At 42.9% G+C, this 25,657-nt stretch overlaps 1 protein-coding gene across 3 annotated transcripts in view; it reads right to left on the reverse strand.

Moving 5' to 3' along the window:
• The window catches only part of Sns (sticks and stones), a 440,528-nt gene that overhangs the window by 27,296 nt on the left and 387,575 nt on the right, over positions 1-25,657 (reverse strand). For all 3 annotated transcript variants that reach the window (XM_076436009.1, XM_076436010.1, XM_076436011.1), the window contains exon 4: positions 2,994-3,182. In XM_076436009.1, coding sequence (XP_076292124.1) covers positions 2,994-3,182 — 189 coding nt within the window. The remainder of the gene's footprint in view (positions 1-2,993; positions 3,183-25,657) is intronic.

Below are 25,657 nucleotides of genomic sequence, written 5' to 3' on the forward strand. Positions count from 1 at the left end.
GCGTCGTCGCAACAAATCCGCCTTTCAATATTTATTCCTTCCGGCTCCGGCGCATTTATGCGGTTCGGTGTCTGAAGGATCGAACAAACGAAGGGATAAACAGATTCTTCGGGTTGATTAAACCGCGAGAACCGCAACGGCGCTGCGCGGCGTCGTCCATGGGATTTAAATAAAGATAACGACCGCCGTTAGACGGCCGGCTGTCAGGTTCGCTTTCATATTCATTAATTATTGCACAGAATCCGGCGGAGGAAAACGCGAATGGCCCGAGTCTTTGCTCGTCGAACCATTATGGCCTTTTTATATTTTTTTCTTCTTCTTTCCTTTCCCTACCACGGTTCTCTGCCTATTACTTCTGCTTCCGTGGCACACTCATCTTTTATAACATTTCTCTTCACTCCGGCCCATGTTTTCTTTTATCTTGAAGCAAAGCACAGTTCGGCCGGATCGATAGTGCTTCGGTAGAACCGATTTTACTTCTGAAAATTGCTCCTTCATTTCCGCCATGGTCGAGGGAGAAAAAACCTGCACAACTGCTATCCGTCTGAAACCCTCCATCTTGCTTCCCCAGCCGTGTTCGTTCTCTCTAGGAATTGTTGTTCCGACACCCGGGACCTCCGAGACTTTAATTGTCAGTAAAAATGGATTAAGGAGAATTAGGTTCGGAAAGGTCTGCTTGAATCGACGCGGGGAATCCACTTTAACCGTTGCTTTTCTGCCCGATCGATTGACTGATGTTCATCGGGATTAACGTGGCAGCATCTCCGGACCCAGCCGCCGGTCTTAGGGATCCGCTGAAATAGCGTCTGTCTCGGAGCTCTCTCTCTCTCTCTCTCTCTCTCTCTCTCTCTCTCTCTCTCTCTCAACTATCAAAGTTTATGTTTACGTCCGGATTGCTCCGTGGGATTTTCTATTTAGTCCTCAAGAATATCTAGTTTATTGCTCGGTTTTCGAACTCCTGCGATTTTATGGGACGCTCTCCTGCTTCGTGGCCCAATCACATTTTGTAGGAGAAAATTATTTAAATTCTGGACAAAGGTGATGATCGGACGAACCCTCCAGAAAATTTTATTCGTTACTGACTTGAACATACACTGGAAAATGGTCTTGTGCAAAGTAAAATTTGTCTATGTCGATTGCAAGAAGCCCTAGATAAATTTGTATATAATTTCTTTTTTAATCGGCTTGAAAAGTCAAACACAGTACAACAATAATCTTAAATTCTTCTAATGTCTTCCCAGTTTTGTATTTGTCCCATTCATTGTATGAGTCTACTCATCACGTACCCTAACATCTAGTTTCTATCCAGAGAATTAATAGAAGAAAAAGCTAATTCAAGATTTAAGCTAAACACGCTCATTTAAATTTCATAAAGTCGAAAACGTGAAATGGTTATTTAACAGTTACAGAAGGGTGGATGTTTCGAACGAGATATTTCTATTCGGTAATTGTTCTATCTCGCAGAGCAAGCAGCAGATTGAACGGACATTCGCAGGCTCGTTTCTTTGAAATTGAAAGGATAAAAGGCTCCTCGAATCGAGGACTTCCGACTCCTATTTATTTAAATTTGATTAATGGAGGCCTGGCGAAAATAAAATTCACTTCGTAATCCGTGATCAAGTAAACAAAGATTAATCATAGCTAGCGCGGGAAGATTGCGCCAGGGAAGGAAGGACTTAATTTCGGCAAGAAAACTCATTCGTCTCGTCCCCTTTCTTCTACCGTCAGTCTGTGTCAATTATTTCTGCTCGATCTATCTTGTCGAGTCTCGAGTCTTGCCTCGTTTTGTTATTTCCCCTGGAACTGTCGTTACTTTTCTGTGTTAAGCCGTACAAAGCTGAACTGTAGCTTGGCTTTTTGTTGTTTCGTAACGGAGCCACTGTGGTGCTATCTTTAGAACGAAGTCCAGGAAGACAGATGTGCAATATAATTTAAACAATTTTCGATGGAGTCTCATTTAACAAATACAACTTTTTCCGAGTATTCGGTTCGTCAGCCTCGCGTGGAATAACAAATTCCACGATGAATGTATGAATGTATAATATTAATCAATTACAATGCAAAAGTTGATAATATTCAATTTAATGTTCTCATACAGTAAGAAGCATAACCGACTCCACGCACTTTAAATCAGAATAACTTTTATATGAATGGACCAAACGACTTCAATTTCTCTGTAAGGCCAGAAGAATTAGTTTAGTAAATGACGTCTAATAAATAAGTTGAAAAATGCATTTCGTCGGAATTGTAAAAAATGTGGTTTGTCAACTGGTATAAATTATATACGCTCTGAAAATTTCATTGCAATTGATCAATCGGTTTACGAATTATAAACGATCAATAATGGTAAAACTCGCCACTTTATGGTACACCACAAATTACCACTTTTGATCGTTTATAATTCGCAAACCAATTAACTAATTTCAATGAAATTTTCAGAGCGTGTATAATTTATACCAGTTGACCAGACACATCTTTTAAATTTTCGTTATTGGCCCAGTTAAAATTGAAGTCGTTTCATAAAAAAGTTGTTCTGATTTAAAGTGTGTGGAACCAGTTATGCTCCTTACTGTATGTTTATTTTTCTCTTATCAAGTGTAATTCGTTCGAAAGTTTATGAAAAACAGATGTACAACATAATTTAAACAATTTTCGTGCAAGTTTTAAACGAATCCATTCGCGAATACTTGATGCCGGCTATTCGGTTTGTGTGTAATTCGATCGATTCGTTCGAGGAACTCGGATGCACGGAGTAATATGAAGTATCCACGAAAGTTCTGTATGCAGTATGCCCGAAAGGGTCTGTAAATAAGATTCCCGGACAAAGCCCTAGATACATCTTCTTATGCAAAGAAGTCTCTCAGGATAAAGCTCGATATAAATTGTCCTCTTAAAGGACCCTGATGCTCGTCGACTCTTACCCGGAAAGATAAGGACTGGGAGACGCGTAATGATACTTTGGCAATTTGATGGGATAGGGGACGGGAACTTACCACCCTCGATCGAGATCGGCGTGATGCTGGTGTCGCCCCCTTTGATTTGCACGTTTCCACGATACCAGACGATCGTCGCAGCTGGTTTCGCGGATCTGACGATGCACTCGAGACGTCGCGACTCGCCGACTTTCACCTCGATCGTCTTCTTGTTCGGGTGGTTGCTGATCTCCACTTTTTGCGGCGGTGCTGCAACAAACATCAAACAATTCCGGTTATCGTAGTCGAAATTGAAACCTGAACGAGCTGCCCGATTTTTATCGAGCAGAATCGATGCTTCAAGAAATGTTTCCATAAAATGTTCAAGCTTATGCAACGCTTAAAAATATAAATATTGTAACATCAGGAGAGAGAGAGAGAAGAGCAGAAAATAGAATGTTCCTTTATTTGCGTGTATATTTAGACGCTGAAATTGATTAACACTTCTTTGAACATCTTAGGTCGAGTTAACAAGGTAATTGCGCATAAACTTTTCCGCATCGTCATGTTTCTTGTGAACAGAAAAGAACACTTCCGGGATACTATTCTGGATTCCGTCGTCGATATTCACATTAGTCGATACATCGATACAGCGAAACCTAGTCCGCTTTTCTAATAGCCGCGCATTATTAATATCTGCACTAAATGTTCATTCAGATTAAATATAGTTGGTCGAGTATTATGGTCTTCAACCCAGTTTAAAATCGTCGCTGCAGTTTTATTCTGAAGACACATGTCTCGAATTTATTTTCTAACAGCAACTAATACTTGAATCTTGTATTTCTCTAGCAATTAATCGATGCCGAAAGAATTTCAAGTACAGAAAATACAATTGAATGGTCGACTGAAATCGAAGGAGCAAATGTTTATTATCTCCGGAGAGCCTTTCTTCGGCGATAGAAATTTCCGAAACAGCTCACAGGGGTGGTATTTCCCACCCCCGTAATACTTGGCAACGACCGAGGAAGACAATGCAGTTGGCAAAAATGTCGGTTCGGTTTTCCCGTCAGCGTTTCGGCCGCAGGAACGATCCTCGCAGAATCCCGAAGAAACGGAGGGAAAACACAAACGCATTGACCAGGAAACTCCGTAGTAACGGTTATTTGCCACTTCATTTGGCCTGATGCAACGCGCTGTCGATCGGCGCATCGTTCAGGAAGAGCTTCCATCTAGGAAGCTCGCTATCGATATTGGTAAACACGTTTTCGACCAACAGCTACCACCGCGCCGCGCCGCGCCGCTGCCAACCGATACAGCAGCACCGTTACCAACAGCTTTTGATTCACGATTCATCTTCCACGGTATTCTTCGCGAGATGATACCTGCAGAGTATTAGAGAGGGAAGAGAAAATTAAGCATAGCTGCTGATATAATCCCGGATAAATTCGCACCTGCCTGCTCTGCTTCCGCATTACGACGCGGAATTACCAGGATTTCTCGTGATCTAGATAGACCTGATGGTTTCTGCTGGTTTAGATCGCAGCCGGCTTTTTTACTGCTGGGATTGATGCGATCGCTGGTTAGATGGTAATTGCTAGCAATTTTCTAGCTCGTTTATTATTTCCAACCTATTTAACATATTAACAAAGAAAATACATTTTCACTTCCCTCCAGTTTGTCGCCATTCAGATGATAAATGTTCATTCTGCAAGATCCGCTCGCTCTTTATTAAAAACAGAGATGTAAAGGAAGAGTTTCGGGAAAGTTTATGGCTATTTTACCACGTTTTTATTAGCTCGCTTTCTTGTCTGTTTGTTTATCTGTCTGTCTGTCTGTCTGTCTGTCTGTCTGTTTGTCTGTCTGTTTGTCTGTCTGTTTGTCTGTCTGTTTGTCTGTCTGTTTGTCTGTCTGTTTGTCTTTCTGTTTGTCTGTCTGTTTGTCAGTCTGTTTGTCAGTCTGTTTGTCTGTCATCCGTAAGAATGAATTTCGGTATTCGTGGCGTCCCCTTCGTTAGGGCAGCGGCTCCATGATCGGCCCCGGAATTCGATGAAACGCGACATCGACGCCGTTTTTGCCCCTTAACAAACAACATTACGGTTTTTCCATTCACGGTCCACTCGGCCGAGAGAATTTATAGCATCGCAGTCCTAATTCCGAGGGGAGGATGGTATTGATAACAGCGCCGGACGATATATACCGCCGGGAAAAACCGTGTGCAGCGGTCCTCCTAAGGAAACCGCGAGGAAAAATAAAGATTCCTTTCTGGCCGCGTCGGTTTTTCCCTCCTCGATTCCCCTAATCTGCACGCTCTCGGGGACACACCGACAATTTCGCCAGATAAAAACGAACATAGACGGATGTTCCGGTTTCCATTCCGGGTAAGAACCCCTGGCGAAACGGACTGTAGCGTCTTCTCTCCATGAGAATTACGCTAGGCAAAGGTATTCAGGGAATAATAGGTGCCATATTTTCCCTGAGGCTGTCCACCGCGATAACAGCATCACTAAACCGTGTTTTCCATTCCCCGGTGTCCGCGCGCCTCGCTTTCGCCACTTAAACGAGAACATCTTTTTCCTTTCCTAATTTCGCCTCTATTTCCTCTTCCGACTTAGTATAGGGCGGTACTTGTACTCCCAGACTTATGCCAGTCTCATACGTGACTACATTTTTCCTTTTCTATGTATATGGCCGTTCCTGCACGCCGGAGTTCGGCAAAACCTGTATCACGAAAGAAAAGAGTTGGCAACAAATTTTCTATAATCACGTGAAAGCATGCTACATCTGATAAGAACAATTTCGATGGAAATCTTTCAGTGAAAATGTAATGTTCCGTATCAAAGGCACAACCACAGGGAGGTAGTGACTTTGGAGTCGTCGCTATAGATGGGCGTGTAGTTAGAGTTCGATGCAATGTTAATTTGAGATTACACTTCAGCTTAAATATTCCCTTCGCGCCGAGTGAAAAACTCGACGCGCGTCTCGCCACATTGTTTCGCGGGCCGCTCGCGAATGAACTTTGCAATTCCGTTTACGGATAATTTATGCGAATGAGGGGTATCGGATTGCCGCGGGGCGTTTCAGCAAAAAGCAGGGTTGCGAAATTCCACCGGAAATGTTGCATTCTTCGCGGCACGAGTCCCTGGTCGAACATCAAACGCAAACCGGAACGGGTTGGCCCGTTATTCAACTTTGCAATCGATTTTAACGTGCAACCGTTCCGCGATACGTAGAACAAAACGATTTGTCAATCGTGCCGTAGTTCGCTAAAGCCGCAACGAGTCGGCGATCAATCAAAAATGTTTAATTTCGGCCGGATCGAAAAAATTGCATGATTTACAAAAACCAACAGGGAAACCAGCGATATCTCTTAAAGTTACGTCCATCTGTCGAGGCGGACCGAAAGATAAGTCGCAGATTGTCGGGAAGTAGACGCGCCGCGGATAAAGCGATTCGCATTCCTTCGTACCGGAAACCTGTTTCTCGTTATTCCCCGCGCGGGTTGTCCTACCCTCGTCCTCTGCCAGAGACGCAACAAAATTGAACGCGATTTCGCGGCGCGTGTCTCGTGCGCGGAGAAACGCCTATTTTACATTTTCTAGAACAGTGAGCTGGAAGTTCAGCAATATCGCCGGATCGTGGGATTGCAGTGATGTCGACAAAATGGGGAACAGTTGAATGGTGGTGTAAGGGTGGTGGGTGGAGAGTTTGGTTCGGTGAGTCCGATGGCGCAAGGGGTTGCAGAGGGACGAGGAAATAACGGCGGATTCACGCGTTGCGTTCCGAGGGTTGTAGAATCGCGCGAAGAATGGACTAGACGGCGACGGACGCGCGCAACTAAGGGATGCTCGGGGGTGCGGAAGGGCTGGAGGGGAGGAGTTGTTTCAGGGTTTAGTGATAATTGAATGAGCGAACGTTGTATCGCCACGGGATTTGGAAACGAACCGGTATTGAGTGCGCAAACTGCGTCTGAAAAGTTCTCGGACTGTTTGATGCGAGCAACGTGCGTCGGCGGGGGTGCAGAGGGCCGGGTTGCAAAAGGGGAATGAAAGAGAGCGGAAGCATACCGACGCACGCGAGAACCAATCCATGGAGAGAAGAAAGGAGATCCTACGAAGCGAGCTTCCATCGGCGGAGGGAGAAAACTAATTATTTTCCTTCTGTCAAGAGGCACCGGGGTTTTCCACCCCTCTCCCCAACCCATCCCCGCCCGACGCTGCCACCTTCCCCCTCTCTCGCAGGAAGAGGTTGTCTCCTTCCGTTTTTTCTTCGTTTTATTTTCGGTACACGACCGTGCGTGTTTGTCGAGGCAATCGATCCGTTCGACAAGAATTGATAGAATGCTAGTCTCCGCCGCGACGCGCGCCGCCGGTGACGGGATTCAATTCGTCCGGGAAAAAGTTGGCGCACAATGATACGCGAATCAGCCACCCTGTTAAGATCGTGCGAGCGAAATGATGGAAGTCGTTCGGGATTATAGCACATATTACGACTGGATAACTTTCGTACGCGTCACAAGGCGGCTATTCATTTTCATTCCGTGTAATATACTTCGAACTAGAGATCCCTGTTTCGCGTGTGTTTCATTTTGAGTACAACGCGGTACACGTGTACTATTTCACGTATATCTGCGTTTTAATTCGTATTAATTTTTAGGATACTACAAAATGTTCTAGAAATTACACAAATGAAAATGACATTCACCAAAGTACGTGTATGTAAATACGCGCGTGTTATTATCATAATACACGTTCGAACGTGCTTACCAAAACAAAGAAGCTGTTCGACTAATCAACCATCAATTACTTGGTGCGTTAATTTCGGACCAAAAGTTCGGGCGTTTGGTAAAGAGAACCACGATCTCTACGCCGAACGTACTGACCAAAACAAAGAAGCTGTTCGACTAATCAACCACCAATTACCTTGCACGTTAATTTTCGGCAAAAAGTTGGACCGTTAGGTACATTTTGTTTCAGGAGAGTTCTCAGTTGCGGCAATTGTTCGATCCAGCAGAATTTCTCCGAGTGTGATGCGATGGAAAACCCAATGGAAATGAATTTGCCCAGTTTCGCGTTACGATTTCTCCGTACCCCGCCCATGTAATCGGCACGGGAGAACGAGCTTCTAAATGATGCAAAGTATTTCTGAATAATGCATGGCGGCCCCGTGCACTCAGGGACACGCGAGCGGTACAAGTAACGCATTAACAAGCGGCGTTAGAAGTGCAGGCCGCACGCGGTCGGACATAAAACCGTGTAGAGAACAGGGCAAAACGCTTTCCGCGGAAACTAGGCCGCGGCAACTTTCTCGGTTTTCACGTTTTCAGGTACCCTCCCGAGGTCCGGCCATGTTTCTTTGCTTCTGGGGCCCTGGATATGGCGTGCATCCGGCGAACACTGTGCTTCTTACCGCCGTGAAACTTCTTTGAAATATTCAGCGATCGACGCCGACTTGGTCGAGCCTGTCCTTCCGCTTTGGAAAAATCACAATTTTCTTGAAATTGTGCAAATTTAACGAATCCTTTCAAGGTTAAAAAACGTTCGTACCACAATCTCCATAATTATCCCATATTCTGCAAAGTTTCAGCTTTCATTTTAAAAAAATTTCATCGCTCTATCTCATTTCTATCGAAAGTTCTTTGATTTTTACACAGATTTCGTCGGTTTGGCCCTCAGGAAAAAACCATGCAGCTTTTATTCGAACCATTTTTTCGCGTACAACAAATAACACGAGTTATTTAACCGATTGAACGACGTTATACTTCTGTCGAAGTATTTCTCCGACGAGAAAGACCTTTCGTCGGAGACACAGGGGCGCGAGCATCAAGTAATTCGTACCAATTAGCGGTCCAGGATTTTCTCAAGAAGATGGTAATATATTTAAATGCGGCATATATTCCCATCCTGGTGCTCGACGAAATTGGGTATCAGGAACAATGATGAATACGATTAACCCTCATATGCACGATTCGGGTCAATTTCATTCGACAATGATCCGAAAGTTATACTTTCCCTAAGAAAAACTGTGTAAATCAACAAACTCCGTAGAAACAGACTGTAAAAACATATCGTTCGAAGGACATTTCCACGGTGGCAAGATCGTTGCCCCATTTTCGGGGAAAAGCTGTGGAAAACGCGATTTTAATTTATCTCCGATAAACCGCGCGAGATTCTTCCGCGGACTCTATAATGTATGAATATTCGCGGAAGAACTGCAAGGATTCCGGTTTGTGAAATATTTAAAGCGGCAGCTATTGTTTCTCGGTGCTCGGAGTATCCTGCAGCTATTTGCAGCACCACGAGAGCCTGGCGAAATTGTAAATTAGAATCTCGAACTGCTTGAAATCGGATCAATGTCGCAGAGATTGGACCGAGGTCTCTCTTTTCCTGTCGGGAGTGGCGGCTGGCTTCGTTGCGATATTTATTAACTGACGCACGGCAATTTACAGTAAACGCCGACACGGTTGTCGAGACAATGGCTTTTCCTTGAATGAGCCTCCAGACAAATCCTTTTGGCCGACAATGGAGGATAATACCGGGAATTTCTAGAGCGAATCATCCCGGGCAGCAACCCCTCTCGAATATTTTCAGGCCGCCGGCACTCGTGAATCTCTCTCTTTCTCTCTTTCTCTCTCTCCTTGGGCTTAAAAACGACGGGCACGATTATTCTTTATTAAATGTGTACACAAGAACCTTTCGACCGAGACAATGGCCCGCACAACCTTCTGTCACGATTGTTTTCTGCATCGTTTCGGAATCCGACAGGATGCTGCTCGGATAACGAATTTTTTCCTTTAATTACGGAGCCACGTGGCCGCGAATGGCACCGGAACCTCGAGCAGCAACCGGCCCGTTCAAACGTGTGATTCGATTCTCCTCGTCCGACGTTCTTCTCCATCTTTGTTTTACTCCGCCACGCTGAAATAACGCATTCACCCATCACGTCGTCGGCAGTGAGACACGATTTTTATACTTGCGATTGTTCGTTGCTTGCGCTGGTGTGCTCGTTTTAATTTACTTATTTATACAGGTCGCATCTTACAAAGCCGAAGCCTTTGAAAGGAAAGAAGAAGAAGTGGTGACTTCAGAGTCGCCACTCGAGTGATAAGGGTTCAATTGCTAGGGATAAACAAACGATGTGCTTGAAAGGAGAAGAGGCAGCAGTTCGATATTACGTCGAGTACACATGCTAGTGGAATCTTTCAATGTTCTGTATAAGTGGATAGTGCTTTTTGATTATTTATGATACACACACACAATAGTTCTATTATATGTCCGCGCGACAATGTAGCGTCAAATGAGAAACAACTTAGAAAGCCGTCCTCGAAAATGAACATCCTGAACGTTCACCTACATTTCAGAACGTAGAGAAATAAAGCTGTAGGCCTGGCTCTTCGTCAACATTCAAGTATTCAACGAACTTCAGCCTCATTAACACGAAGCTCCGTGGAAAAAAGGAAAGCGTCGCATGCAGCGCAGAGACAGAGAAGCCAAGTTACAAAAATACTGAAATAAACATGGCATCCCCGATAGTCGCTGTGTTGTTTCCGCAAGGTGACAGCTTCAGGACTCGTAAGGAACGAGTTCGGTTCATTCGAAGGCTACATAGGCCATGTTGTTATATTTTCCGGAAACATTGGGCACTTTATGCATTTATGACAAAAGTGGGTACGTACAATTTAAAACAGTGGAGGTATTAAAAAGTTTTAAGGCCACCAGTGTATTAGTTTCGCCTTAATAAGATAATTAAAAGAAGAATGAAATTATTATTTGGCTCCTGTGTCTTGCAATCAATGCAAACATTTTTTATTTTGCATAAAGATCCGCAGTCTAATTATCATATTAGTGTATTAGAAACAATTTAAGACTACTGTTATTTTCACTCCAGTTTGTTGCAAGTCAGGCAGAACATTTATATTTTGCGTAAAGATCCGCCGTCTATTATTTACCACAGACTGACGATTCGCCTCCGAATGAAAATTTCGTAAAGGATTCCATTCTCCACAAAAATCAACGCTGCATTTCTTCGAGTAAGCACTATGATTTTTACCAGACTGCGAATCTACTTGAAGGAGAAGATAAAGACAGTGTGTTTTCTCTAATATTCGTCCGTTTCTCCGAGCTCCGCCATTTATTCAAGGGTCAAAGGGATTTCTCAAACCAAATAAAATAGCGTATCTCCGGTCACGGTGCACTTAATAAATTCGCAGTGTATGCGCGGGCGAGATGAGAATGCGTTTTGAAAACTTCCGCGGGTGCTTTTAAAACCGGACGAATATGGTGCGCAGCGAGTGTCTGACGTGATGGCGAAGCTGGAAATCGTAAATGGCACTTTTAGTTATTCTGTAAAATACGGTAAAGGTGTCTGTTTTATCTTGATGTGTCTCCACCGTGTTCGTACCGGGCCGACTTTCCTTCTCGTAAAATGTTCGAATGTAATGCTTAGCATGAACATTAATCCCGATAAAAGGTCCCACGATCCAAGAACATAAACCGCAACGTCTTCATGGTAATAAGATTCTCGCCGCCCGACATTATCGTGTTACCTCGGGGTCCGCGGGATATACGGCGTAATGAAATAATGCAATGAAGGATTATGAATATTATAGTCGACTTATTAGTTAAGTGAAGCTCATGCCCGGTGGAGCGCGAACCAATTTCTTTTTACAGAACTTTACGCAGCCGATCGTTGCACTTTTTGTCGGAACTTCCGGTGCCCGTAAACTGCAAATTGTATCGACTTTCGCGCCAACTTCAATTTGCAGGTAAATACATAAATAATAAATAAATGTATTTTCAGTTCTGATGATTGTTCTCCGATTACTGGACTGCGGCTCTTTCTGGAAAATAAAAATGTTCAGCAGACAACAAATTTCATTTGTTTTTCAATATTTAACTGTGTTCCACCAATCCGACCATCTTGAAACTTGTTTATATGTTAGATAAGTAACAGAACATTGTTCTTGAATTTTTTGGAAGTGGTCACTCGAAGGGTTGCTTGCAATCCCCTCTCCTAAAACATTAAATGATTTTCTTCTACCCTCAATAATTTGATCACAATGGTGAAAAAAATGTATGATATGAAGGAGGTAAGTTCGAGTATTTTCGTTTTCTTTTTATCCGAATATCTTAATTAACAACCGCGAAAAAAAATGATACAGTTAAGGGTATTTAACAACGACTGAAAATTTTAGGGGGTTATCTTTCAACCTAAAACCATTGTTTCCCACACAATATCAATAAAAATTGTGGGTGGGGTCGCGCTGGACCAATCTTAGTCTGCCAGATTAATTTTAACCCTTAATGGTTTTTCGTACCTGAAAACAACAGAACGATGCCACTAGATTTTTCGAACTTTTTACCGTTTTATATTTCACCCAGCCGATTTCTAAATGCATAAAAGTCTGTTAACGTGAGCTACTAGAGTAAACGTATTTCGAAAAAATTTCTATTTCACTCCACTTTGTTACAGTGCAGGTAAAAAGCGTTTATTTTGCATAAATATCAGCTGTCTAGTAATAGCACTGAAATGGAGTCGAATGAACGTCCGTTGCTTAACGAACGGGAACGGAGTCGCAGTATTGATTGGTACCGGTGATCCACACAATAATTATTTACGATTAAGATAATAAAACGGCGAAGGTCCGCGTCAGCGAGCCTCGCCGGAACAATCGAAAACGGATATTCCTATGGATTGACGGAGTTAGTCGCAATTAAAATGTCCACGACGATCACGATAATCCGCTCTCTCTCTCGCGGAGATGTTTAATTGGACCGCTTTTTACTTCGGCTACATTTAACGTTCTCTTATCGATGCAGGTTCCGCGCGATATCATCTCCTTCTCAATTACAGTCGCCCATTTTGCGCCGGCTACCGACTGAGCGAGAAGTTAATTCCCATTCAACGGGAGTTCGACTGAAAATGTCAGAAGCCGACGTGACGCAAGGGTCACCGAAGGAGAAGAAGAAGAGGAAGAGGAGGAGGAGGTAGAAGAAGTTGCGTGCAGAGATAGTTCTATTTAACTAACCGTCCGGGGGCCGGATTTCGTTTGGCAGTGCTCTCCAGACTGTGGAAATGGCTTTCTCCGACGCCAGCGAGGTTATTATGTCAACTAATTATGACCCACGTGGCCGTGGACGTATCGACAAACGACCATTTACTGTAAGTTATTATTTTATTATTATTAGACTGCGGATTTTATGCATTTATGACGAACATGGACAAGTACAATTTAAAGCAGTGAACGAATTAAGAAGATTTAAGGACATAAGTGTATTAATTTCAGCTTAATAAGACAATTGAACAAAGGGGGAAATTTCTATTTGGCTCCTGTGTCTTGCAATCGATACAAACATTTTTTATTTTGCATCCGCAGTCTAATTATTATTATTGCTTTATTTCAGCCCAATGATGCCAGAATGAGCTTCAAACGGCGCTCATGTACTCTCCTCCTTACCCCTTCCACTATTCCATTCCAGCGTGCACAGGCGCGCTCCACGGTCCCCATCGCGCACGTGCAACGTGTCTCCCATTTGCCCGACTCATTCCCCGTCATCAGAGAGGGGGTACATCATTTAACCGTGACTCCCCTCATCTGGCATCACTGTTTCAGCCTTACAGCTAAGACATGTGACTTGGTTTACAGTATACTAACTTTACAGATCTATCTGATTCGCACATTCGGTCCATACCTTCTCTTTCTCTCTCTCTCTCTCTCTCTCTCTTTTTCTTTGTCTCACTGATTCCTACCCTGACCTGCTCTGTTCGTATCCTAATTATTGCATCCTTTCCTATTCCCTAAGATTTGTTTTTGGTTTGGTATATTTTCGACCGTTTATAATCACGCTATAGTGGTGACAGTGTACAGAATTACAAAATATTTTGTTAAATATTCTCATTAGTTAGAGCACAGATTTTCTCACGTAAAGCTAGGTGCTTCAGCGCAGACTTTATTCAGAAATAAGAAGATTTATTAACGTGTGCACGTATAAAACGATCTAATCTATCATTACCAAGGTAAGATTAAAGAGTACGCAAATAGAGAATAAATCAACCGTAAACAATACGAGCAGCTTGCCGGGACAAATGTTAATCCCTGCGGAAAGGACGGCCACGTTTCCCGAAATTAGCGCTCGAATTCGCGAATCCGCGCTCTCGGAGATCCTCTCTTTTTGTTGGTGCTTTTTTTTTTGTTGAACGCTGCATCCGGGAAAGCTTTAGCCGGGGATTGTTTACTCCTCACGGCGGCCGTGTGCTTTAAGAGATTTATTTTATTCGTTGTTTACCCTTGGAAAATCTCCGCTCTCGCTGTCCGCGGGAATTGCGCGAATCGTTGTCGGGCGAGAAACAGGGGAACGAAGCTCGCTGAATATTAACACTTTGCGCTCGGAGTTGTTTCAACTTCAAAACCGAGGTGGTTCAGCCGATCTGGAATTTTGTCCTAGCAACTAGTTTCGTTCATTTTATTTTATTAGTTCATTGAACACTTGAATCTCGAACGATGTGTTGGCTGGAAACTAATTCAGCGAATTTATTATTCAATGAATTACAGTGGGTGTACAAAGTGTTCGTGCAGCTTTCAAAAACGAATAACTTTTTCAAGATTGTTTTGAAAAAGTAAGAGACACATTAGAGACATAATTGATTGAAAATGAAATATAAATTCAAAGATTTTTACATGTTGCAATGCCCAAAGCTTTTTTGTACATGTATATAAATTTTTATTACACTTGTAATACACATATTAGGTTGAGGAAAAAGAAATCCATTATTTTCACGTTATCTCAAGCGGAGAAATGATGGATTTCTTTTTCCCCAGCCTACTATTTCGTGAAAGAACGGATTTCCAACATTTCCAATCGCCTGAACAAGAACGGAGGACAAGGGACTGAAAATTGGAAGATATTTGAAAGAGAATAAACATAGTCGATAAACATATAGTATATGTGAGAAACTAAATACGCTAATTGTTTAAAATGACACCATGAGGAGACGCGATGAAGGTAACAAGAGAGTTTTGTCCGACTAGTACCTCGAATCGCAACTCGTCGGCGGCTGAACGTTCCGAAAGTTTCTTAACAGCTCCGGCTCGTTAGAAGGAGATTGAAGTGCAGTTTCGAGGCTGTTGCAATGAAGTGAAAAACCGCCGAGTGGCCTTGTTACGTGTGTTTACGTTTAAAACCGTTTTCCCAATTAAAATTCTGATCGTTCGCGTGTTACCAAGCCGTTTCCAAGCGGCGTGGCGCGGCGGTCGCGGCTTGTCCCACACCGAATTAAAATTCACACGTCGGCTCGTTTGTTACGCAGATAATGCCGCCACCTTTTCCTCTTCTTTCTCGTCGTCCAGCAAATAATAGTTCCTCGTTATCTTCCACCGTTTATACGTCCGTCGCACTAACCGGTAACTAGCTGTTGTTTTGCAAAATATTTCTTTTGACACTTATAATCCGACGGTATCTCGGCGACACGCCATTTTGATGCAAATACGCGATATCGTTATACATATTTAACACGTTCACTGCCGTGTCACTGAATGACAGAATTATTTGCCCGTATACAAAAATTAGTTATTACGCTAATAGGTTGGATCTGATTTATAAATCACAGGTAATTAGCACAGCAAACCACATAATTCGACACGATTTTCCCGGAATTTTAAATAAAGATTCAAGCGATTCATCGAGAAGCTATGTCTTTTCATAAATTGCCCTACAGGCATACTCTCATGCTTTCCTTTGTTTCTCAAAAAGCAATGCAAGAAAAAAGAAGTAAACTGCATCGCTCGGCGTTTCTTTCGCGGATATTTCCGCGCGTTTGTTTAAATATTTTAAAGCCAATTAATTCTTCCTCCCTGGCGCTCGCTCGCGGCCGGCGAATCGTTTCATCCGTCGTGCATTTTTGTTCGAATGAATTTCATCGTTTCCGCGGGAACTTGTTGAAGTCGCTTAATAGTTGTTGGCGAACGGCGTTTCTCAATATTCGCGAGACAATGGGATCGCAAAAAGACGTGCTGGACCGTGTCACAATGGAATCTTATGCTGGACCGAGCCGCAGGTTTTCCATGATTTTTCAGAATTAGGATTACAGCAAGGTATGAGGAATAAATCGTCTGAATAAAACAATCATGGTAGTATTTATTATTGTTGTTATGCAATTGTGATGAAAATCTAAATTCAAATTCTAAATTGAAATTGAACTCTCGATCATTAAATCGCATAAATTGCCGACAAGAAAACGTTCGAAGCAGCGCCGCGCAACGAATGAAAGGGACGGAAGGGTGCAAACTACCCCTAATTTTTCTGTTCGCGATACGAAGTCTTGTAGGATGTGACAGTTCGTGTGGCAAGGGGGGGTTGCTGTTATGCACAGCACGTCTGAATGGCCGTTTTGAGGAGCACAATAAGTTTGAATAGTATCCTCTCCGGAACAAGCTGGGAAGCCTCGTCGGAGACTATCCGCCCTCGCAACCGGCGGAAAAGAAGTTGCACGCAGTCAACGAGAGAAAGAGAGAGCGAGAGAGACAATCCTATCCTGTATTCGTGGCGAGTACTCCGCTTGATTGTCGGACACGCATCCTCCGTTTGCTAGGATTAAGAGAAAAGACACCGGGAGACGACGATGGACCATTATGTAACTCACTATGGGCATACCTGGGAAATTATTTCGGGGACGAGGGGCTGCCATGAATGGGACACCGTCGTTCGGAACGCGTGCCACTGCGAACCCAGAGAAAGAATCGACGGGGAACTTTATTCGTCCCCGACACTTCGGGCAACTTCTGCTCCGGAGATCGCAGAAATATCTTTGTTATCCTCTGCGGAAAATATCTAGATCAGTAGACTGCGAATCTTTATGCAAAATAAAAATTGTCTGCGTCGATTGCAGGAAGTAGAAACCAAATTGCACGTTACTTCTTCCTAAATATTGTTTGAAATATCGATCGTTATTAAATGAATCGATCGATCGGTTGTTAAATGAATAATATGTTAGTGTTCTCGGCGCAACGGTTCGATCAACTAATTCGATCAACTAGTTACTTCTTCCCTTAACGATTTTAACACTTTACCTACCGGAAGCCTATTAATAGGATTTTCGATAATTGTGCTGTGCCGAAATTCCTAGGTCGAGCTCTGATTGGTCCGTGTTTTTCGTTAATAACTCCTAAACAAAGCCGCGGATAACATTTTTGCAAAGGGAAATATTGCTTCAAATGATTTGGGACACCCTGTATATTGACGTGTTCAATTTTTTAAATTTCGCTATTCGGAATTTCATATACTCGATTTTCCTATAAACGCATATTGATCGGCAGTCTACTGTGTAATCAGAAACACGTTTGCTGTTGCAGTGTCAGCGTTTGATAGACGTCCAGGCAAAGACAAAGGCAAATAGATCTATAAATCGGGGCACCGGGGATCTAGGGCCGCTGTTACGATCTCTATTATTCTGTACACGACGACATTAACGTCGCATTGGAAATATATCGCGTGATGAATTTCTTTTGTCTGCTTTCGTGCGCCGGTTCCTCTCTATGTGCACGCGCACGTGCGCGCCCACTGGCCACCAGAAAAATAACGTCGTTTTCAAGCTACCTGACATTCCGTATTATTTACTAGTCTCTTTCCTTTCTTCTCTCCCCGTTCCCCGTTTCTCTTCTTCTCTTTTCCTTTTGCTTCATCGTTCACGTTCCTTTCTTTCCTTTTTTTTTTTCGTATCCTTTTGTCGAGAGAACTTGAGCTTCTCGACCGAGTCGCAGACACCGCGAGGAACGAGCTGCAATTTTAATTCTACGCTCGCGAGACGGGCGTGTTCATCAGGGTGATGAATATTATAGTCTTCTCTTTGGATTGTCCTCGGAAATGTTGTACACTTTCAGACGACCGGGAAGAAACGGTCCCCGCGGATGTAGAAGTTATCCCGACTACCTGTTTTAAAGGATTCGGCGTTAGGTTAGCAGTCGAACGACCTTGTCGGCTCACCTTTCATCGATCCGCGAAAATCATTTACAATATTTTAGGGTGGCGCGCTTTCGATATTCTATTCTGATATTGAAAACAGCTCGGACCATGAATAAAAAGCTTTACGGCGCTGGCTGTGTGAATGGGACGCTTCTGAATTGCGTCGGGAAAACGAAAGTCGACGAAAAATCGGAGAAAAGCGACTCTAACACGTCTGGCGTAAGATACAGCAGAAATACAGGATGGAAAGCGTGTCCGACTCGAACTTTGTTCGATATCGATATCAATTTTTTATGATAAACAATGTAGTTGACGTCATAAATTGAGTTTTTCAGTGAAACTAATTTTTGCCAATTCTTGGATTGGTGTAATGCAAATGCAGAAAGTTTTATTGGAATTAGATATTGAATTACATGCTCTTTCGCGATTGATACAGGGAAAAATTCAAATGAATTCATTTTTATCGGGTCTACCGTTTGGTTAATATTTACAGAGAAATCTTTAGACAGTTTCAGTCAGAATCGTGAATTAAATTCATTTCTCACACAGAAGTCCGCGATCTCAAATTACGGACGTTAATATGGCGTTTGCTTCGAGAGATATATGTAATTATAATTATGGATAATAAAGTGATCTCGATTGGTATTCGGAATTACTGTCAATTAAAAACTGTAAACGTCTAATTATTCGCGGTGGGAGGGGCACAGCTAACGCGATTGGAGGATGCAACTTCTTCGACTGTCTTCTGCCGGAAGTACATTCATCCGTGTCAGAGACGAAGACGAATCGCGAGTGACGGGCTACGTGGCAGGTTATTATTACAAGTTTTTAGCGGGACGATAACTTAATCCAAGTTTCTTCGACAGTATCCACCAGGCACGATGACAGAATTCAAATTGTAACACACACATAGATTCGTATCCGGTACATTGGACTCGCTGAGAAGGTAAAGTAGACATTGAGAATATTCTGATAATTATTGAAAATTGTTGTAGTTATATTTTATTAGTAGACAGCGAATCTTTGTGCGATATAAAAATTGTCCACCTTAATTGCGACAAGCTGGAGTGAGATAGAAGATTATTTTCATTCTTACATATTGTACGTTCCACTAAAACTTTTCTGTATCGTTCGTTCAAACGATTTCGGCGTTTGAAACAGAACCTATTAGACAGCAGCGTGACTCTTGATCTCTGGAGGCAAAGATGAGACCATTAAGGGGTAAGATACGGTTGCATGCATGTTGGCGACATGTTCGAAACAATGAGGGCACTGTGGTATTTATCAAACAGCGGGATTAAAGCGGCTAAAGTAGCATTGAACAATATCACGACAAGATACAACGGGTTTTCGGAATAATAGGAGCCCCGGCGACGTACTTCATTTTGGCGAAGATAATTATCCGAGCTGTTATGTTTCCCTCGGAGCGATAAAGCAAACAGAAAATTACGGTTCACGAAGAGAGAATAGTGCACGAACGTTGGTGGGTTAGCTATCGGATCGTCGGGGCGGCCCTCTTGCTCCTGTCGTTATTATTTCTTCCGAACATTATCGGCGAGTTTACACAATTACGGTTACGTGTTCGCGCACGTGGCGGCTATGCTCGTTTTATTATCACGCGATTTGCATGTTCGCCCCGCGCGCGCGCACGGCTGGGATTATGCATAATTATCCGCAATTATTACGGGGGCAAAAGGCGGGAGGCCGCCTTTAGAACGCGGCCGTAAGTGGTTAACAGCCTCCCCGACCGCGAGAGTACCGGCGACTCTTTAACTTCTCAAAAGAGAGAGACAGAGAGAGGGTGAAACGTTTCGCGAAATTCTATGGAAATACACAGGCGAGATGAACGTCTCGAGAAAGTAACCGATTAGAATAAAGCTCCCGCCCCGTTGTTCACCGGGCGAATATAATTAAAGAATTTCAAGCGACGTAACTGCTTCCCAGCCCAAGCTCGCCTCGTCTCTCGCCATTGATGTTTCCAAGTGCGCAGCTCGTCGGCTGCTCGAAATTAAATAAAAAGGAGGACGACTGCTCGAGCCGTTTCCGTTCCTCGCGAATCTGCTTGGAAATCGGCGACCGGCCACGCTCTGTTGACAGAAACCTCCGGGAATCGTATTATGAGCACGGTATTATATCAGACGCGATTAAATTCATGATTTCGTAATGTGCTTCGGCTCTTTCGCCAACGGTCTCTGACATGATAATCTTTTCCTTTAAATACCTCGATGCAAGCTCGATACAATCGCTGTTTAAACTGCGTGCAGAAATCGCGACCCGCCGGAATAACCAATTTCCAAGGGACGTTCTTATGGGAATCTTTGTTAGATTCTTCGAAAGATTTCTTCCTTCGTTCTTTAAATGAATAACACTCGATTATGTTTGTTAATGACGATCATTCCACCTAAATGTAGCCGACGAAATATCTCCTCTTTTATTCGTGATCATTTCAAGCAGTGGACATGTTAAAAATATTTAAGAACATCAATGTATTAGTTTCAGATTAATAGGATAATTAAAAGAAGCGTAACATTTTTATTTGGCTCCTGTGTCCTAAATATCCGCAGTTTAGCGATGATATTCCGGATTTTCTTGTGAATGTATTGTTTTCCTTTCGTATCCTAATTTTTAATTGCGTTCAAAACATTTGTTACGTCATCAAAAATAAAGGAGATATTTGGGTGGAGCAGCCTGTATATTAAATATACTATATTAATCTAAATATAGTATATTAATCGTTGTATGTTAAAGCTGGGGACAATTCAGAAATGATGTGACAAAGAACAGAGTACATTTGAATGCTTGAAATAGCATAGTTATTTTCGAACGGAAAGCTCAATGAAAAAAAGAATTTCGGTCACAGATCGATCGCAAGCAGTTCAGTAGTTTCCGCACGCTACTTATTTACGAGCCCGACAATTGCTCGGCTATCGCGCTGCAGAGAACACGAGACAATAAGATTTCCATGAAAATGGAGCAGCTGCTTTCTTCCGTAAATTCAGGGCCGCAACGAGGATTTTAAACAATTAAGGAAATCAAATGAGCTCTCGGAGGCGGCGCGGCGTCCTGTTTCAGGTTTCGCACGGGCGCGCAGGTGATTCCGGGCGAATATCCCAATCCCGAGCGGCATTACGGAATCAGACGGGACAAACTGCCAGCCGGGGAACACGTTTTGCCGTTTTTCGGCGGTAACTTTCCTCGGGGTTTAATATTTTCCGCATAAAGGGCATCACTCCGCGTCGAGATCTTAGCCCATTCACAGCCGGAAGTTCAGCATGGTGCTCGGAGCGAGCGAGCGAGCTCTCCTATGTACTAGACTTCTTGCAAGTTCGCGGGGGAAGCAATTACTCTAACTTAACCGGCGTGTACGCGCGTTTGCACGCGCGATTCGCCTAATCCGGCTCGTCCCGGCACACGACATCGTGAAATTTCCCTCGACCAAAGTTTCCCGGAATTCGCCACGGCCATCCCGCGAACGTCTAAATTAAAATCCCAACGACGTTCGACCTTGTAATCAGGTGAACCGAAATTGTAAAGGTAGTGCAGAAATCAATGTTTTCTATAGTCTGCGGATTTTTACGGAAAATAAAAATTGTCCGACAAGGAGGGCGGGTTCGTCGATTTTAATGAAACTTTTTCTGGTGGGTATATAGAGCAAAAATAAGAAATTGAAGGTAAAAGAAGGAAAAAACAAAAAAATTACCTGTTGCGCCGCCATTAAACATTGCTGTACCATTATTCAAACAATCGCTTACATTATTAAATATGTTTAATCATTTATAGATTCATTTCATATCCATAAAATGGAAAAAATGATATAAAATGGAATTATTTTAGGTTGCAAAAATAGGGAAAATAGGAAAAATTAATTTTGAAAAATCTGTGGTACATGGCTAAACACTTTTTAATGGAACCTTCAATAGCAATAGCAATTTTCCCTGTGAACTAACAAGTCATCCTCAATAACGTCATCTAACAGTTTCATTTAAGATTGACAACTATTTAAAATCCTATTAATCGGCTTCCGGTAGGTAAAGTGTTAAGTGACAATCATCTTCACAAACAATGAGTAGATTCATTAGATGAGGACTCTAGATTTATCATAAAAAGTATCAGTAAAAAGAAGAGGGTTAAAAATGGAGCTATCACGCTGTTCTGTGGCAAGGAAAGTTAGAGTTAATTGGTTTATCAGCGAGGAAACGAAACGAGATTATCTACTAAGTGAATTTTCGAAACGCCCTTACACGTGTCATATTTGCCAGCAACATTCCCGTCTCTTCCTTCCGCGTTTTACATGTTGCTTCGAATAAAATCTTCTCGCGAGTACTAGGAAATTCGTCTCCTCTTCAAAGTCGCAGTTTTCTCTAGCTATTTCCGAAGCTGCATTCGTGTTCGCCGCTTTCCGCGTCGCGTATACTCGGAAAAAATGTCTACCTGTACAGAGCAAGCTAAAGTAGAACATCAGATTTTCATAAATGTCTTCGGAAGTGTATCGCATCCGCGAAATCGCGAGCAATTTGTAACAAAACTTTTGCGCATTACGAAACACGAGATAAAAATGCAGAAATAGAATCGTACAGTTATATCCGAATATACGCGGTTCCCGGTGGAAACCTTTTTAATCCTTTTAAACGAAGTATCGATTTCACTATGAATTCCCGCGGATCGGGAACGAAATTTTTTCGGAATAAAACATTTCTGGTTAGCCGAGTTTTACAGAGCAGCTGTCACTGTCAGGTTATAGGCCTTTGTACAAATTACGTGTGAAACATATTCATATAAAACACATCTTTATCATGAAGGATTTTCAAAATAAACTAGAAATTATTTCTCTGTAAACAAAGTTTTCTTTTTCTTGATTTATTATATTATATTATATTACGACAATTATTTACACTATGTACAATCTTACCTGTAAACAAAGAAACGACATTTAAAGTTTATTATCGCACTTCTTTATTTACTTCTTTATTCTATCACTCTGTTACTTTCTGAACATGTGCTCTGTTTTATCTCTTTCTATCTCGTTCTCCCTAACAGTAGACATTCTGCAATCACTCTGTATTCTCATCTCCACAACGCGCGAGGCGCGGTAACATTTGAATCTGAAGAAATACCATTTCTTTACATATGTTACAACTAGACTGCGGATCTTTATGCAAAATAAAAATTGCCTGCATCGATTGCAAGAAAGAGAAACCATATTGGAAGTTATTTCTTCCCTTAATGATTTTAATAGAGGAGAAATCATACATTGGCATCTTTAATTTTTAAAACTTTCCAACAACTTTGAGTTTCATCTACTCAATTTTTCTATAAATGCATGAAGATCCGCAGTCTAATTATAACCAAGTGAAAACCGTAAACTGCCAATAAATGAATATGTCGTAGATTTAAGCGCGTTTTTAGAATAAGCATTGGTTAAGGATTGGCCGTTGGAAGTTGCAGGAGTCGGCTGCTGAGTGCTCGCGCGTGCATTTACATTGTAGCGCGGCCGAGACGTTTGATCGGCCGCAAGAGTCGGGATCGGTTTCTCTTACGCGCAGCCGAAACGTTTGAGCGGCTGCGACAAACAAAATCGGCTCCCTTTTAGAATGCGTGCACGTGGACGGAGTGACTCTGCGGAGTGGGGAGAATGCGAGGCAAGGCCCTCGATGGCCCGAGACCGGCCGGCCGGCAGATTTTGTTTAGCGCTCGAACGATCGAGATCAGTGTCTCCGCAGAGTCAAACGGTCAGAATACTCGACAGCCGACACGCGTCGCGCCAAAATGTTTTTGCCGCGACAAATAAGTAAAATTGGAAGAATTCTTGATTACGAAGACGAAGCTACTAGGATACTGATATAAAAAAGGGCGGACTACCGATGCATCTGACATAAATAAATCGATTCGATCTACGTTAACATTATCCACTCTCGACAATGGCGGAATCGCTCAATGGATTGCTGTCCGTCAAAGAGAAATCGCAGCAACGAACGTTACGTCGCGTTCTATTTTTTAATTGTCGGGCGAACTGAATTCGCGGGCGCGGCCGATTCTCCGGGACAATTAAACTCGTTCGTAACAGGTTTATCAAATCGCCGGGTGTTTATCTTTTACGGCGGCATTGTAACGCGATACATTCGCGGCACGTACAACGAGAGCGAGCGCGCGGCCGATAATACCCTCGCAGTCGTAAATAACTTAATCACAAACGGGCCTTTCGATCGCGGGACAAATATTTGCGATTTATATTCGCCGATTTATTCTAGACAACCGTGACAAGGCTTGGGCCCCGGGAACAGTATTCCGATATTTCATCGTATTAAGACACCCGATCGGCGATCCGCAGCGGGGAAAAAAGGGGACGCAGATGCGCGCGAAATGCTTGCGCGTTCGAAATTCTAAATGCCGCCGCCGCGACATTGCCAATAATAATCGTTTCGCTACGCCTCATATTTTCGCGATCGACATCGGTGAGTGAAGAATGATTGTCTGGGATTTGATACGTTCGATACCGGAGACTTTCGACACTGACAGTTCTCGACGCGAACGCTTTGATCGATCTCGTGTCTCAATAAAAAATGACCGATCGCGAGACTAATGAGAATTGATGAGTACGACTCGATAAAACGCTAGTTAACGGTATAATGCTTTATCTGTCGACGGTTCTCGAGACTTTGACGGTTCTACCCTCGTACGCTCTTCCCCGCGCAAGATCCTGGAATTATCCCTTTGCACTCGGAGCTAATTTTAACGCAAAAATTCGACATTTCCTCTGACCTACAATATTTCCATTCTCTCGGATTTGTTAGATTTGGAGGATACGAGATTGATATTGTAGAATACCTCATAGAATACTTGCATGTTTAGTAATTGATTGGATAAACATTTTTCCTATAAAATCGTGTAACTGTGTCGAGGCATATATCGGAGCGTTGTCACTTTGTTGCTAGCGAGTGTCGCGGATCACTGTTCGTTTGCTGTGAAAAATTTATGGCAGTCTCAGAGACCCCCCGCGCGTTATCAGTGACGGTTTCAACAAATCCAATAGTTTAGTGCGAAACAGGAACGGAAGAACGGTAAGCCATGTTCTAAAATTGTACATGACGTCAACGCGAAATGCAATACACGAAAAACGACGCGATGATAGACGTCTGCGAAACGCCGATCGATGACGACTGACAACGATTCAGCCCCGCCATTCGGTCGACGGAAGAGACGGAAACAAAATCGCAACACCGCCGCAACGTTAAAACTTTTTTCTAGCACCTTTCATTAATCTTATGAACCCTTTGCACTCGGAGCTATTTTAAACAGTCCTTTGAAATTTGGAGGATATGAAATGTTTAGCAATTGATTAGATACTTAGCAACATATTTAATAACGTCACCACTCACCACGAGTATTTCACGGTAGAGATATAAATGTTTGTTGCGAGGAACGTATGGAAATCTACCGTAAAGGAAAAATTTCTGATATATTTTCGTGTGATAGGCAGCTGGAGTATGCGTGAGATTACCAATGCCGCAGAAGATGATTCAAATGAAGGACATTGCCGTTCGCAACGGCTTCCTTTCCGAGAGCCTAAAACCTCAAAGTAATCGTTACAGGATAAAGTGGAATACAACTCCAAAGGCTCGCGGAAACCGGGACAGAATTTCTGCGTAGAAGAGTTAAGATGAGCCGGCGCCATCGTCGGGGCTCTGGGAATTCGAGAAAGCAGATGGGAAAAAGGTTCCCCGACACATTTGTGTCGGAACACCTTGACAATATATCGGAAAGCAGAATTTTTTTGTATCAGACACGCTCGCG

This window comes from Lasioglossum baleicum, chromosome 12 (assembly GCF_051020765.1).
Source record: "Lasioglossum baleicum chromosome 12, iyLasBale1, whole genome shotgun sequence".
In the NCBI taxonomy this organism is placed as follows: Eukaryota; Metazoa; Arthropoda; class Insecta; order Hymenoptera; family Halictidae; genus Lasioglossum; species Lasioglossum baleicum.